At 44.9% G+C, this 12,611-nt stretch overlaps 1 protein-coding gene across 1 annotated transcript in view; it reads right to left on the bottom strand.

The window, feature by feature from the left end:
* The window catches only part of BAG3 (BAG cochaperone 3), a 152,441-nt gene that overhangs the window by 82,728 nt on the left and 57,102 nt on the right, over nt 1-12,611 (bottom strand). Inside the window, exon 2 of the mRNA XM_085602853.1 lies at nt 3,258-3,605. Coding sequence (XP_085458979.1) covers nt 3,258-3,605 — 348 coding nt within the window. The remainder of the gene's footprint in view (nt 1-3,257; nt 3,606-12,611) is intronic.

Consider the following 12,611-nt stretch of genomic DNA (forward strand, 5'->3'; position numbering starts at 1 on the left):
AGGCAAACCATCAAGGATAGCGTTGAATAATAATGTAAGATATGGTGCCCATACTCTAGGTTCGTGTTTGTACAAATCTCCTGGTACCCCATCCAACCCTGGTGCTTTACCTGCAGGGAGTTGAGAAATTGCAAGCTGAATCTCACTTAACGTGAAATTTACCTGATCCTGGCTTGGTACTGCATATAGTGGGGTCGCTAAGGCAGATGTCAGACCCCTATAAAGAGTGCTAAAGTGAGTTTCCCAGGCTTCTGGAGCAATGTTATTATTTACAATTGCAGGAGGTTCGGTTGTACCAGTAGATACAATCAACCAAAATTTCCGTGAATCTCTAGATTTTAAGGCAGATGTTAAATTCTCCCACTTTTCAGAAGCCCACTCCAATTTAGCATGGTGTATCAGGGATCTATAAGTCTGTCTCTTATATTGAATGTCAGACTTGGAGGCTTTCTTCTTTATAGCATCGAGCAAGTCACTCTTGGCCAATCTACAGGTCTTATTGTACCAGTTAGGCTGGTTTACAGATCCCTTTTTACAAGGAACAGTTGGGTTAAATAAACCGGACAACGTGTGAAACAATTCCTGATGGGCAGTAGCCAGTTTCTCGTAGTAGTTTAAAGGGGAATACTGCTCTAAAATCTCCACTACATTATTTAGAGCAGAGGCCGCTACAGCATAAACTTGGGATAATTCTTTGTGATTACGTACCAATTTGGTCCATTTAATTCTCCGCTTGTTGTTTGAAAGAGTGACTGAGTCTGATGGCTCAATATTAGCTGGTGACGCTAAATCTAGAGGGCACAAACCAGATAGGGAGACATCCAATATAAGAGGGTTGTGGTCGCTCTCCCCCCTTGGAATGACTTGAAAATCAAGGACTCTATTCCATTCCTTGGCTTGAACAAAAATATAGTCAAGTCTAGCCTCTCTACCTGGCTTGTTAAATGTGGGCCTAGGGGGATTATCTAAGATGGTTCGTCCATTACAGGCCCTAATAGAGTGGACCATTGTCAAGGAAGTAATCTGGATAGCCAGGGGTGCCCAGGCCCTAGCCATTGGGCCTGCAACCTGGGGAATATTCCAGATTTCGTCCTCTTCTAAGTTTATTTGGTCCACCAGGCCCTCGAGTGGTTCAAAATGGGAATTGAAATCACCAGCTATAAGAAGCATTATATGGTCAGGTATTCCAGTTAAGACATTTGATAGGGCCTCAATCACCCGGGATTCCGCACAAAAATTCACGGGTCTGGCGTACACATTAATCACCGCCAGTTTAATATCTAAGCCCCAATCCAGTATCAAACATAGAATATCATCAGACCCAGTTTCAGAATTAGTAACAGTACATCCCAAGTGAGTAGCAACCCAAGTAGTCAAGCCACCAGATGGACGGCCACGACCACCCCACACCGCCGGAATTGAGTAAGTAGCAAAGCCCATTCGATGGTAATCTTGTCTTGCCCAAGTTTCTTGGAAGCAACATATTTGATGAAGATCTATAAAGGAGCCCCATATTGGACAATCAAGTTTGCTGGGTAAACCGGCTATGTTCCATGAGAGCACTTTATGTTTTGCTATACGGTTGGAAACAGCAGCGGGAGTTTTACAAACAGGTGGCTCACACAAATTTGAAAAAATAGGAGTAGTAGTGGGAACAAAAGTGGGGACAGGGGAAGTGGACTGGTAGTTAGAAAGTGGAAACACTACAGGGGACGAAACAGAAATAGGGACCTCCTGAGGAAGTCAATCGACATCCTCAAGACAGGCATACCTATTGAAGGTTGAGTAATCAGAACATGAGGGCTCATCAATACGGAAGTGCCTGAACCTACCTCTAGCCCCAACTCCAACTATAATCATTGCATTGTGCTTAATTAAGCACTCGTAGTGCATTGAAAATGTAGTTCTCAAAAACCATCTCATTGAAAACTAGGAACACACCAGGATGAGAAAAGAAGTGTCAATGAGAGATCTCATAGGGCAAGAGCTGCTGAAGAAATCCCGAAAAGGAGAATAAATGCACTGAAAAGCTGACAATAGGTAGTGAATTACTCAAAGGCACTTCATGGCACACTTTCCAAAAAGGACGGAATGGGAGGAAAATATAACCTTCTAGATGCTCTGAAGCACATAATAAGAACACAAAACAATCCTGCGGAAGAAAGCTAAGGATGTTTGTAATAAACAGCGTACAGGAATATAAAAAATATCCAGCCTGGGAACTTCCTAGTGTGCAGGGTTGGCATCGTTTTGACCTCAGGATATGAAAAGTAAAATGGAGGGAGAGCGAAACTGTGGAAAGCTGAGAAAGTTCATGACTGCGTTTATTGTAATAGTTGTGTACAACCATTAATAACCCGAGAAGGAATCTCTGTGCCCAGCGCTGCCAGCGTCAGTGCTGTTAGTTCATATGATTACCTGCCAGTAGCCCCCTGATTAAAACATGTCACAACATTATTCACCAAAAACACAGCCAAAAGTTCCCCTTGAGGCTTCCATAGGATTCAACACTCTACCTCTCGTGGGAGCCCTGCTCTCCTAAACCAGGTGTGATCTTTAGGGACAGATTCCTCTGCGTGTTTCATTTTAAGTCCCTCAGAATAATCATGGTGCAGACAGCAAAGCCTCGGTAACAGGTTTGCACATTACAGGGCAAGGTTGACCTAAATTCATTTCAGGACTACAAATATTTCTTTCACCCATTAAGCTAGAACACCCTAAATAAATTCCCAGGACTGGGTGGGAAATAGTTATCCATTCTGGAAACAATACTTGTTAGCATGGGAAAAGGGAGTAATAGTTTAGCCGAAAATGGAAACCATGATTTTTCTAAAAAGAAAAAGTGTAAGTGCATCAAAACACAGTAAAAGATCAACTTTTGCAAAGAAGCAGCTTATTTTGAGCAGATTTACAATCAAAAGAATACTTCAATTAACCCTAAATGGAAACCTGTCGAAAGTTTCAAGGATGATTGTGCTAGACCCATATAAATCTAAAGACAGAATTCACAACCTCAGCAACGTGCCCAAGAGTTTGAAATAAAATTCCCATTATTGAAAAATAAAATAATGTACAAAAATGGGGAAGGAAAAGTTTCAAACCCTTAACAGGTTCTCCCTATCCGGTTGCATTATGACCTATGTCAACCTATAACATCAGGTTACATGAAGATAACTTACATTCAGAGCTTAAAAGATCCTGGAATACACAGTAAATGCCATTAAGTAGAGCTAGTCACATCCCTGCAGACAGCTTACCTCCGGCCTCTGAGAGACGGGGCTCTGTCCCAATGAAGCGGTCTGTCCACTTGCTTTTTCCATTTGGGGCGCATCACCAACGCCTCGTGCTGGCGATTGAGACCGACCGCTGCCCCATAGAGGTGAGTGTGTGCGCATCGGTGACTGTGAGCGCAGGGGTGACGTGCCTGGTTCCACCATAACTCTTTCCATGCCAGGCCGGTGCTGGCCATAGTATGGGTGGCGCTGGCAGTTACTTAAGCCATCATGTAGGACCTGAATCGGGATGTAGCCAGGCCTTAGCTGGGGGTAAATACCACCTTCTTTAGTTCCATCCCGAAATGGGCCATTCGGCAAAGGCTGATTCTCCTAAAAAAGAAGAAAAAATCAATAAGGAGACTGGGTCTGGCAAAGCAACTACAATGAATAGGCAAAACCAGATTACATTTACAACATCTCACGAAGTTAACATACTTTTTTCACACTTCAACAGAATATTTTTTTAAGGGCAATGTCGATATGTTATATTTTAATTGTCGAATAGAAAAACTGATTTCTGAACAGTCCTGGTGGAAGTCCTCTTTGGCATAGTGTCTCCAAGTTACTTCGCGTGTACCTCAAATACCCAGGAGAAAATCTGAGGGCCACGTCGTTCCGGGGCCATAATTTTGCTCTTATGACCAGACAGTAACCCACGCATACTGTATTAGCAACACCCTGTGTTTTTTTCTTTGTCCTCATCTCAACAAAAGCGTCTTCAACTCTTAGCCACTTTCCCATCCTGTGCGCCCCGCAGCTACTGCATTTGCTTCGGTCCCTGACCGGCTCAGCCCCTTTGTTGGTGGCTTGGTGAAATCATAGGACCATCAGGAATTACACAAAACCCAGGCCTCTACCCCACTCTGTAAAGGTCTGCCAGATATTTAAGCTGTTACCACTGTCCTTACCCTGGTCAAGTCTGGTCATTATGGAAGCAGTTTTAATCCAGTCCTGGAGTTTAGGAAGCAAGGGGTCTCTCCACTTCAGACATATTTCCCTTTGTGCTATTAGTATCAAATACAGCAATAGGCCTCTGTGCATGTGACTGAGTTTCTTACTCCACGTACCATCGTCTCCAAATAGCACCATAGGTATATTTACACAGATTTTCTCTCTGAACATCCCACATAAAGCTTCCTCAATCCCCCTCCAAAAGGAAGAAAGACTGGGACACTCAAAAAAGATGTGTAGATCCTTGGCCTGGGTAAGGTCACATCTTGGACATTTACGATCTGAGAGAGGGGCAAACTTAGCAATCCTGGCGGGTGTATAATATAGTCTATTAATGACATAGAAGGGATTCTTCTCAAGACTAGCCGGCTTAATATACTTATACAGCAACTTCAGTGATGGTTCGACGAGGTCCTCAATATTACATTCAAGGGATACTTGATTCCATATATTAGGGGGAGTTCCTTATCCTCTGCCTCTACCAGCATTTTATACCATTTTGAGATTTCCTTACATTTAAGGTTGACATCTTGAAGAGGACACACAACCTCCCACACCCCCTGAATTTCTCTCTGCTCAGCTGAAAACCACGAAACCAGTTGTATATATTTAAATCTGGAGAGGCCTTCTCCAATTCTTGCACTTAAATCCTCCCATGGGTGCACCCCCTCCTAAGAAACCAGATCTGACCAGATGGTGATCCCTGCTCTTTTAATTGGTATTGCCAAACAGTCTTTAAGAAACTCAGGTGTCCCGGGGGAATCCCAAATTGGGGCAAAATCCGAAAAGTACCCTATCCCCCAACGGGTTCTAACCTTATACCATACCCTAACAGCATTCTTTAGAACTTTGAATCAAACTTTTTAAAAATATCTTGGTGCTCCAAATTTATATAAAAAGCCTTCTCCACCCTCCTGCCTTATCATTTCTTCCAATAGTCTACCCCAAGTTGATTCGTCTGGTTTCGAGAGCATCATCCGAATATTTTTAAATTGAAAGGCAAAAAATACCACTTTAGATCTGGAAGAGCCATCCCCCCTTTGATCAGCCTATGCCTTAGTTTCTTCCAAGCCAATCTAGCTCTTTATATGCCCAGATAAAGCTTGTAATCTTACTTTGCACTTTACTGATATCCGATTTGGGAAAAGTGAGGGGGATGGCATTAAAAAGATACGTCAACTTGGGGAGTATGACCATTTTGACCAGGTTAACCCTTCCATATATTGTTAACAGGAGATTTCTCCACCTAGCTAGAATTCGGCCAACTTCTTTTGTAATTCTATTCAGATTAACCTACGGGATTTTCTCAATCTCTTTAACAATTGTGATGCCTAGATATTTGAATTCGTGGCTTATGCTATCCTCCCAGTTATCTATATTCCAAAGCATCACCTCGGTTTTAGAGGTGTTAGCTAGATACTCTGAATATGCTCCGAATTCTAACAATAGGGCTTCAACCCTAGGAATTTTTACCACCAGATCGTCCGTATATAATAGTAGATCGTCTGCATACAGAACAACCTTACTGCTGTACTGATGAGATCTAAAAGGGGTGATCAAGTGGTCTGTCCTGATGGCTTGGGCCAGGGGTTCTATATATATGTTAAAAAGTAAAGGTGAATGGGGGCACCCCTGTCGGGTCCCTCTGAGGATTTCGAAGCTAGATGTTAAAACCCCATTAACCAAAATCTTAGCAGAAGCCCCCTGATAACAATTCACCGAGCTTTGAATAAAGATGGGCTCGAACCCCATAGCCCTCAGAACCTCCCAAAGATAGATCCAACAGACTCTATTGAATGCCTTGGCTGCATCCACTGCCACTACAGCCAAGGGTTCAGATCGAGCTGTGGCAAGATCTATATTGCCTAATAATTGTTGCATCAATTCCTGGATGGATCTCTTGGCAAAAATTAATCAAAATAATGGATCTCGTTTGGGCCAGTGTCATAAATGACCTCCCTTTTGGCTATCGGGTATTCCTTTGGCAAGTGTCCAGTCCCCTTTATAGCCTGGCTTTGAATAAGATAACATATTCATACAGATTGACAGGCACCATTCGCAACAAGCTAAACTAAGCAAAGGCTCCAATTTATGCCGTACCAACAAATAGTGCCCTTACAAAATGGAGACTGCTAGAGAAAAAGTTATGTGTTGTCAAAGTAGACTTGATATCTTAGTGGCATTTCTTCGACAGTCTTATTGCTCGCAGATGTTGTATACAGTTCAAATATAAAAAAATAAAATAGCAAACACGAAGTTCCAAAAACAAATTACAACGGTGATGTTCATTTATAGAAAAAGCCATTACATTTACATGAAATCCTAAAAAATGACATCATGCAGAATTCCAAATTGTTAGTTTAGTTTTATAAGACACTCTAAAGGTTTCAACAGCAATATGGATGGTAACAGTTCCTAAGGAGGAGGGGAAGAGTATCAACAGCCAGATAGGCTGTAAGAGTGTCAACAGCCAGGTATGCTGTAAGAAAGTGTAAGATGTCTCCACAAAATTAGAGTGTGCCAAGAAAGAGTAGGAGTACTCCTGTGTGGGTCTGGAAGTGCCCTCACACACCCTTGCGGGTGTTATGCATCATCATCGGGCCGGTGCTCCTCGTGGGGGTGGCGCTGCAGTCCCTCACGGGCCCGTTTTACGGGGCTCTCTGATGGAGATCTTTTAGGAGTTTGCCGCACTTGTGCATGGGGGTGTGTGGGTCAAAAAAGTGGTGGTGAGTGAGATATAAAAAGAGCCAAAGGACCCCTTGATATATCTGTACACTTATTCCAATACTCACCACACGGGTTGAGAGAAGTGGGATCTTATTTGTTCAGTTTCCCCTCTCATATAGGCAACAAAATTTGCACCTCCATCCCCGTGATCTATTTTACTTAGACCCACAGGACATCCTCAATAAACTGTTAGTGTCCTTTGGCTCTTTTTATATCATATATTGTACTCAGCCAGTGACCTATTTCGAGATTCTGACGTTTTGCTCCTTGGTCCCTACATACCATTACCAGATGTACAGAGCAAGCCTCCCCCGCGTTGAGATCTCTAGCCTTAAATAAAACTGTTTCATAAACAGGCGATAAAATAGAACTAGAATTACAAACCTCACTGTAGGGAACACAAAGCAACAATTGTATGTCGCATCACTTCCTTCCAGCAGCAACGGTGACTCATTAAAGGCAGAAAAAACATGAGCTGAAAAAAACAAACCAAGAGAGCAACGCTCAGGATGAATGGGAGGTTGTCCAGCCAATGTCGTATATTTTCCTACTGATTAGTCAGATTAATTTTAGGTTGACGCACGATTTTGATACTGAACGAAAACAGGATGCTCCGTGAGCATGTGGGTGGTGGGGTGGGAACTATGCCGCTCTGTTTTACTCTTGCAAGCTTGATTAGGGAATTAAGAAAAACTAATGTAAGGGTAAATTTTGCAGGATATTTTTCCATTCATTAATGATACATTCTAAAAAAATATAGCAGTGCTGCCTTCATGCTTAAAAGACCCTTGGTGTTGCGCCCCGTTATTTTCAATGAGTCGAACTAGCACACGCACTTGGGAAGGGCTCCATGTCTGAGATCGGTGGTGGCAGAATGCACAGGAACCTGATTGGCTGAGCACCTACCTACCTGCCTTTGTGTACTTAAAGCCAAAATGTTTAAGTTACCTGGTAAGAGTTAGGGGTAGGAAGTACCTGCGGAAAACATTGAGGGGGTCTGTCAATGTGGCAGTTCCACTTGTTGCTCTCTGCTCTACAAAGATGGCAGCAGGAATCAGAGAGGTCTTGGTGAAGGGGGTCTAAATAAGTAACAGGTCCTCAGAGGTCAAATGGAATAGGGTAATTGAACAGACCAGCAACAGGCTGGCCATGACCCAGCAGCACACAGTTTCCCTTGGGCCATCATTTCCTCAACCTGTCACAAAATGCATCAGCTAGCAATAAAAAGAGGTGGGATGGCAAAAGAAACCCAGAATCACCGGCCTCCTAGCAGAGCACTAAGTGGGTAACACAGATCACGTCACCACTAGGCCTTCTGCCCTGTGGAAGACATTGCTAAGATAGCCCTCATTCTCACCAGCTCACAGCCAGGTACAGAACCACAGGCCAGTCTTCAGGGAGTTGGAACTTGCTCATCTAATCAGTATGTCCCCGTGGGACAATGGAGGACTCATCCTTCAGACAGGCAAAACCAGAGTTTGCTTCATTATTTAATCTGCCCTCCTATGAACAGGTGAACAGACACACTACTACTAGGACTGCAGCTGTGAGGGAGGATGTTCCCCTTCACAGGTAGGAGATTTGCATTCTGGTGATATAGTATCCCCGGCTGGTAATACGCGGATTCTACTAGGACTGGTTGAGTTACATGAGGTAGGACATTCAAGCTACAGAAAGAGCCTCAGTTACCTGGATATACAAATGATTACTGCATTGATCATCTCACGTATTCTTGTCTGTTCCAGCGAGGTTGATGAATTAAGACACCGAACATGAATATGGCACAGAGACCCCACTAGAATATGTATTTTATTTGGGGACAATCTCGTCTTTGTCCAGGCAGTGCAGGTGGGTCATGGTGCTCCTGGTGCTGGTTAAGGTTAGATGCTGGGACCATCTTTTGGTAGTCACTGCCTCTCTGCCATGCACATACCTCAACAGGTCCCGCATTACAACTGTGCAAAACACCCCTCCATACAGAGAATGAATTCCTACAGGCATTGTAGGGGAGAACTGGCAATAGATAGGGAGCGTCACATCCCCCTGTATTCTGGCCACTGTTGGCACCAAGGTCCTTAAAGGAGGCTGTCTCCGTCTTTCCTCCACTATTATGCCTAGGGGGATAAGGGAACATTGAGCAGACCCAATGGCTGTGGCTGCAAATGGTCACCGTTGCTTCCAGGTGGCCACTTGACCTACCACTTTTGCCCCTACTCAGGATGTATGCTGGTGTACTCTTACAGTCACTGCAAAGAGGTGGGGTCTCGCATACTCAACTGACCTAGTTTTGTGTAGCAGTTACCCCCCTCTGTGCAACTTATGCAGGCCCTGGCACGCCGGGAAAATGCCACAGCTCAGCTGGAACACTACTCGACCTCTACCGCACTGCATACCAGTGGGTCTCTGAGAAACACCAACTTGGGCCCAGGCTGGGTTCATTAGACAGTCTCTGTTGAACCTCTAAGAACTTGTCTATAGCCTTGGAGAGGCATGGGCCAAGGTCTCCTTTAAATGAAGGATGTTGCACTTGATGTCCATTATGGGCAGATCAGAAAAAAAAACATGCGAGTGCCAACCTTACCCCTAGAGTGGGTGGGGTTTGCACTTCCCAATAATGTCTTGTGCACCTCCATACACAGGCCCTGCTTGGGAGGATACTGAAGAGCTCTTATAGACCATAGAGTGAGGGGAACCCTACAGCCCGCCAGTGTAGATTCTTGAGCAGGTTTCTCCCACTGATTTAGTCCCTGGTTTCAGGCTTTCTTCAACCAAGTGCAGGTCTCAGGCAGATCTTGCTATGGTAAGAGGAGAACTGTAATGTTTATGAAGGGGACAGGCACCTGCTAACCATAGGCTCCAGGACCAGCAGTTGTGGGTGAATCACTGTGACCATCCCAGGAGAGTGTAGGTTCTGTAAAATAATCACGACAGCCACTGGAGGGATTGTATGGGCGGATCCGAAAGTCATATTGAAAATGTGAGAGCATATAGCAATCGTCTGGAAGGACTGTCAGAGGAAAAAAAGACCTGCTGCTCAGGTTTATTTTCCTCGGCTCAGGCCACTTTCGTGCTGTTGCTACAACTATGAAAGTATGCTTGGGAAGTGACAGGCCCTTCTGAGATTGCAGCCTGAGGACGGGTTAGGTATTGGCAGCGATGGCTGGACCACGATTGTATAGCTTGCCAGTAGCTGCTGCTTATGACACTGGAAGCTCTTCAATTCTATTAAGCCCCCATCTGGTAGACCCTGAAGGTGGGAGCGTGACCAGAGGGTTGATCATTTTCCCTTTTTGGATGGATGTGATTTAAAGTGGATATGTGAACTATTATTGATTAATATTCCATTTAGGATTATCACTATTTGCTGCTACTTGATTGCTGGGGTTTGGACTCTTATGCGAAATGTAGTAAACCCTTGAACTACTGCTGAATCTCAAGTTCATAATTTAAAGCCATCATAGATGGTATCGGAAAAACTTATCAAACTTCTGCCACTACAGGCCTTCGCATCAACAAAGACGACAGCATGACCAGCCTTATTTCCACCTAGCAACGTCGGAATGACTGCATGGTCTCCCAAGATGCATAATAGACCATCAACACTCCAATCTGATATGTAGAACTACATCATCTCTATATCTTTAACACTATCTAGCCTGTGAGTACTATATCATCACACATCAACATCAAGTCAATTTCAGCTTAAGAGGACTAGTTTTAATTAAAAGATTGTTGGTGCAACTTCTTACTGCTTGTCACACAAGTCCAATGCGCAAAAAAGCACAAGTGCTACTTCCCCTCTTTGCCTGTGTAGGGTAATACATTTTCTTATCTATGTTCTACTACTATACGTATTTACTTGCAGAAGCTGTGGTTACTGCTTTGATTTGCCTAACTGTGTGTGCTTATTTGTGGCACAAGGTAAAAGTGCCAGGTACTGTTCTCTCTCTTACAGATTTCCTGCCCAGTACTGTGGCCAGTTTTCCTGCCCTCTTTTTTATGTCTCGCCTAGGCAGCACTTGCGCTGTCTCTTCGAAACATGCTGTATTCAGGACATATGCATTAAGCAATACCCATCTTTCTAATTGGCTCCTCTAACTGTCCTTTGTAAATGGCTGCTTTTCATTGGTTAATATGTCACTAGTTCCACCTTTTTTTCTTTTGTAACTTTCCATGAGGAATGCCCCTTTTACATGTGGTATTACTCCTCATGTTATTTATTACTGTCTGAGCACTCTTTTTTTCGTTTAGGCTCAGGAATTCACTTGTGCCCACGCTTGCTCCCTCTCCTCAGCAAATATAAAGAGCAGCTGTTTATAATTATAACGCTCCCTACCCCTCCTTGGCTGCAGCTCCACCCTAGAACGGCGGGCCGGCATCGGCCACGCCAAAGGTATGGCGGTCGAGCCAGCCCCTCCTCTGGAACCGGAGGTGTGCCTCTCGCGCACATTTGTGATGCGGCAGGCACGCCTCCTTCCCCCATAGGTCCTGGCCTTGAGGCGTGACCCGGAAGTGATTGGAATCACTTCCGGGTCGCATGAAAGGGCAACATCCGGCCAGTAGCCCTGGCCGGGCCATCAAGGGCTATAAAGGGTTGGGGAGCTCAGGAATCTGCCTCATTGCTCCTGGCTCCTCAGCTTGCCCCCAAGCCTCGCTAGGAGGCTTTAACTTTTGATTTTTCCTGGGCATTGAGTTGGATTCCATTCAGAGGTGCTTTAGGTTACCCTTGGACAAAGTCAACAAGTTCAGAGCTGCTTTACAGCTATGTTTGGGCAAAGAGAGCATCACACTACACCAGCTGCAGCAGACAGTAGGGCAACTGAATTTTGCTTTAGGGTTATTCCGATGGCTAGACCTTTCTCCAGATCCATCTCTCAGGCCATGGCTGGGCTCAGGGAGAAACATCACCACACAAGGCTGTCAGCTGAGGTTCGGCAGGACATGCGTATTTGGATGGCATTCCTGCAGGATTTCAATGGCAGAGTAGTGTGGCCCGGTCCACCCACTGCCTCAGCGGAGTTGGGTTTAATGACTGACGCCGCGGGCAGTGAGGGATTTGGTGCTATACTCGGTACCGAGGGGGTGGCACAACGGTGGCCCGCATGGTGGGTGGAGAGCGGCTTAACAGGTAACCTTGGTTTCCTTGAGCTCTTCCCCATCTGGGTGGCATTGACTGTATGGCCAGAACGATTGTGTAACCAGTCAGTAGTTTTCTGGTCAGACAACATGACCGTCGTTGAATGCATCAACTAGAAAGCAGCCCGGTGTAAGATGATTCTCCGCCTCTTGAAGGAGATTGTTCTCACATGCATGAAATTGAATGTACAATTTAGGGCTAAGCACGTGCTTAATCATGCTGCTGATGCACTCTCTCGCTTTAAGATACAGGTTTTCATGGCTCACCTCCCAGCATAATATGCCACCCTCTTCCCAGAACGACTCTGGCAGATTGGTGCCCCCACCTACCGGACATCGTGGCAGCTAGCCTAGCACCCAGGACCAGGAAAGCATACGAAGGGGCGTTCTGGCAATATTGTTCATTCTTGGGAATGGGGTGGGCTGAGAGGTGGCACAACACTGGGGCACTCCTTCAGTACCTGGGTTGTTTAAAGAGCGATGGGCGTTCTGCTGCAGCAGGTAAGCGGCATGTGGCGGCGA

Source organism: Triturus cristatus, chromosome 1_2 (assembly GCF_964204655.1).
Source record: "Triturus cristatus chromosome 1_2, aTriCri1.1, whole genome shotgun sequence".
NCBI lineage: Eukaryota > Metazoa > Chordata > Amphibia > Caudata > Salamandridae > Triturus > Triturus cristatus.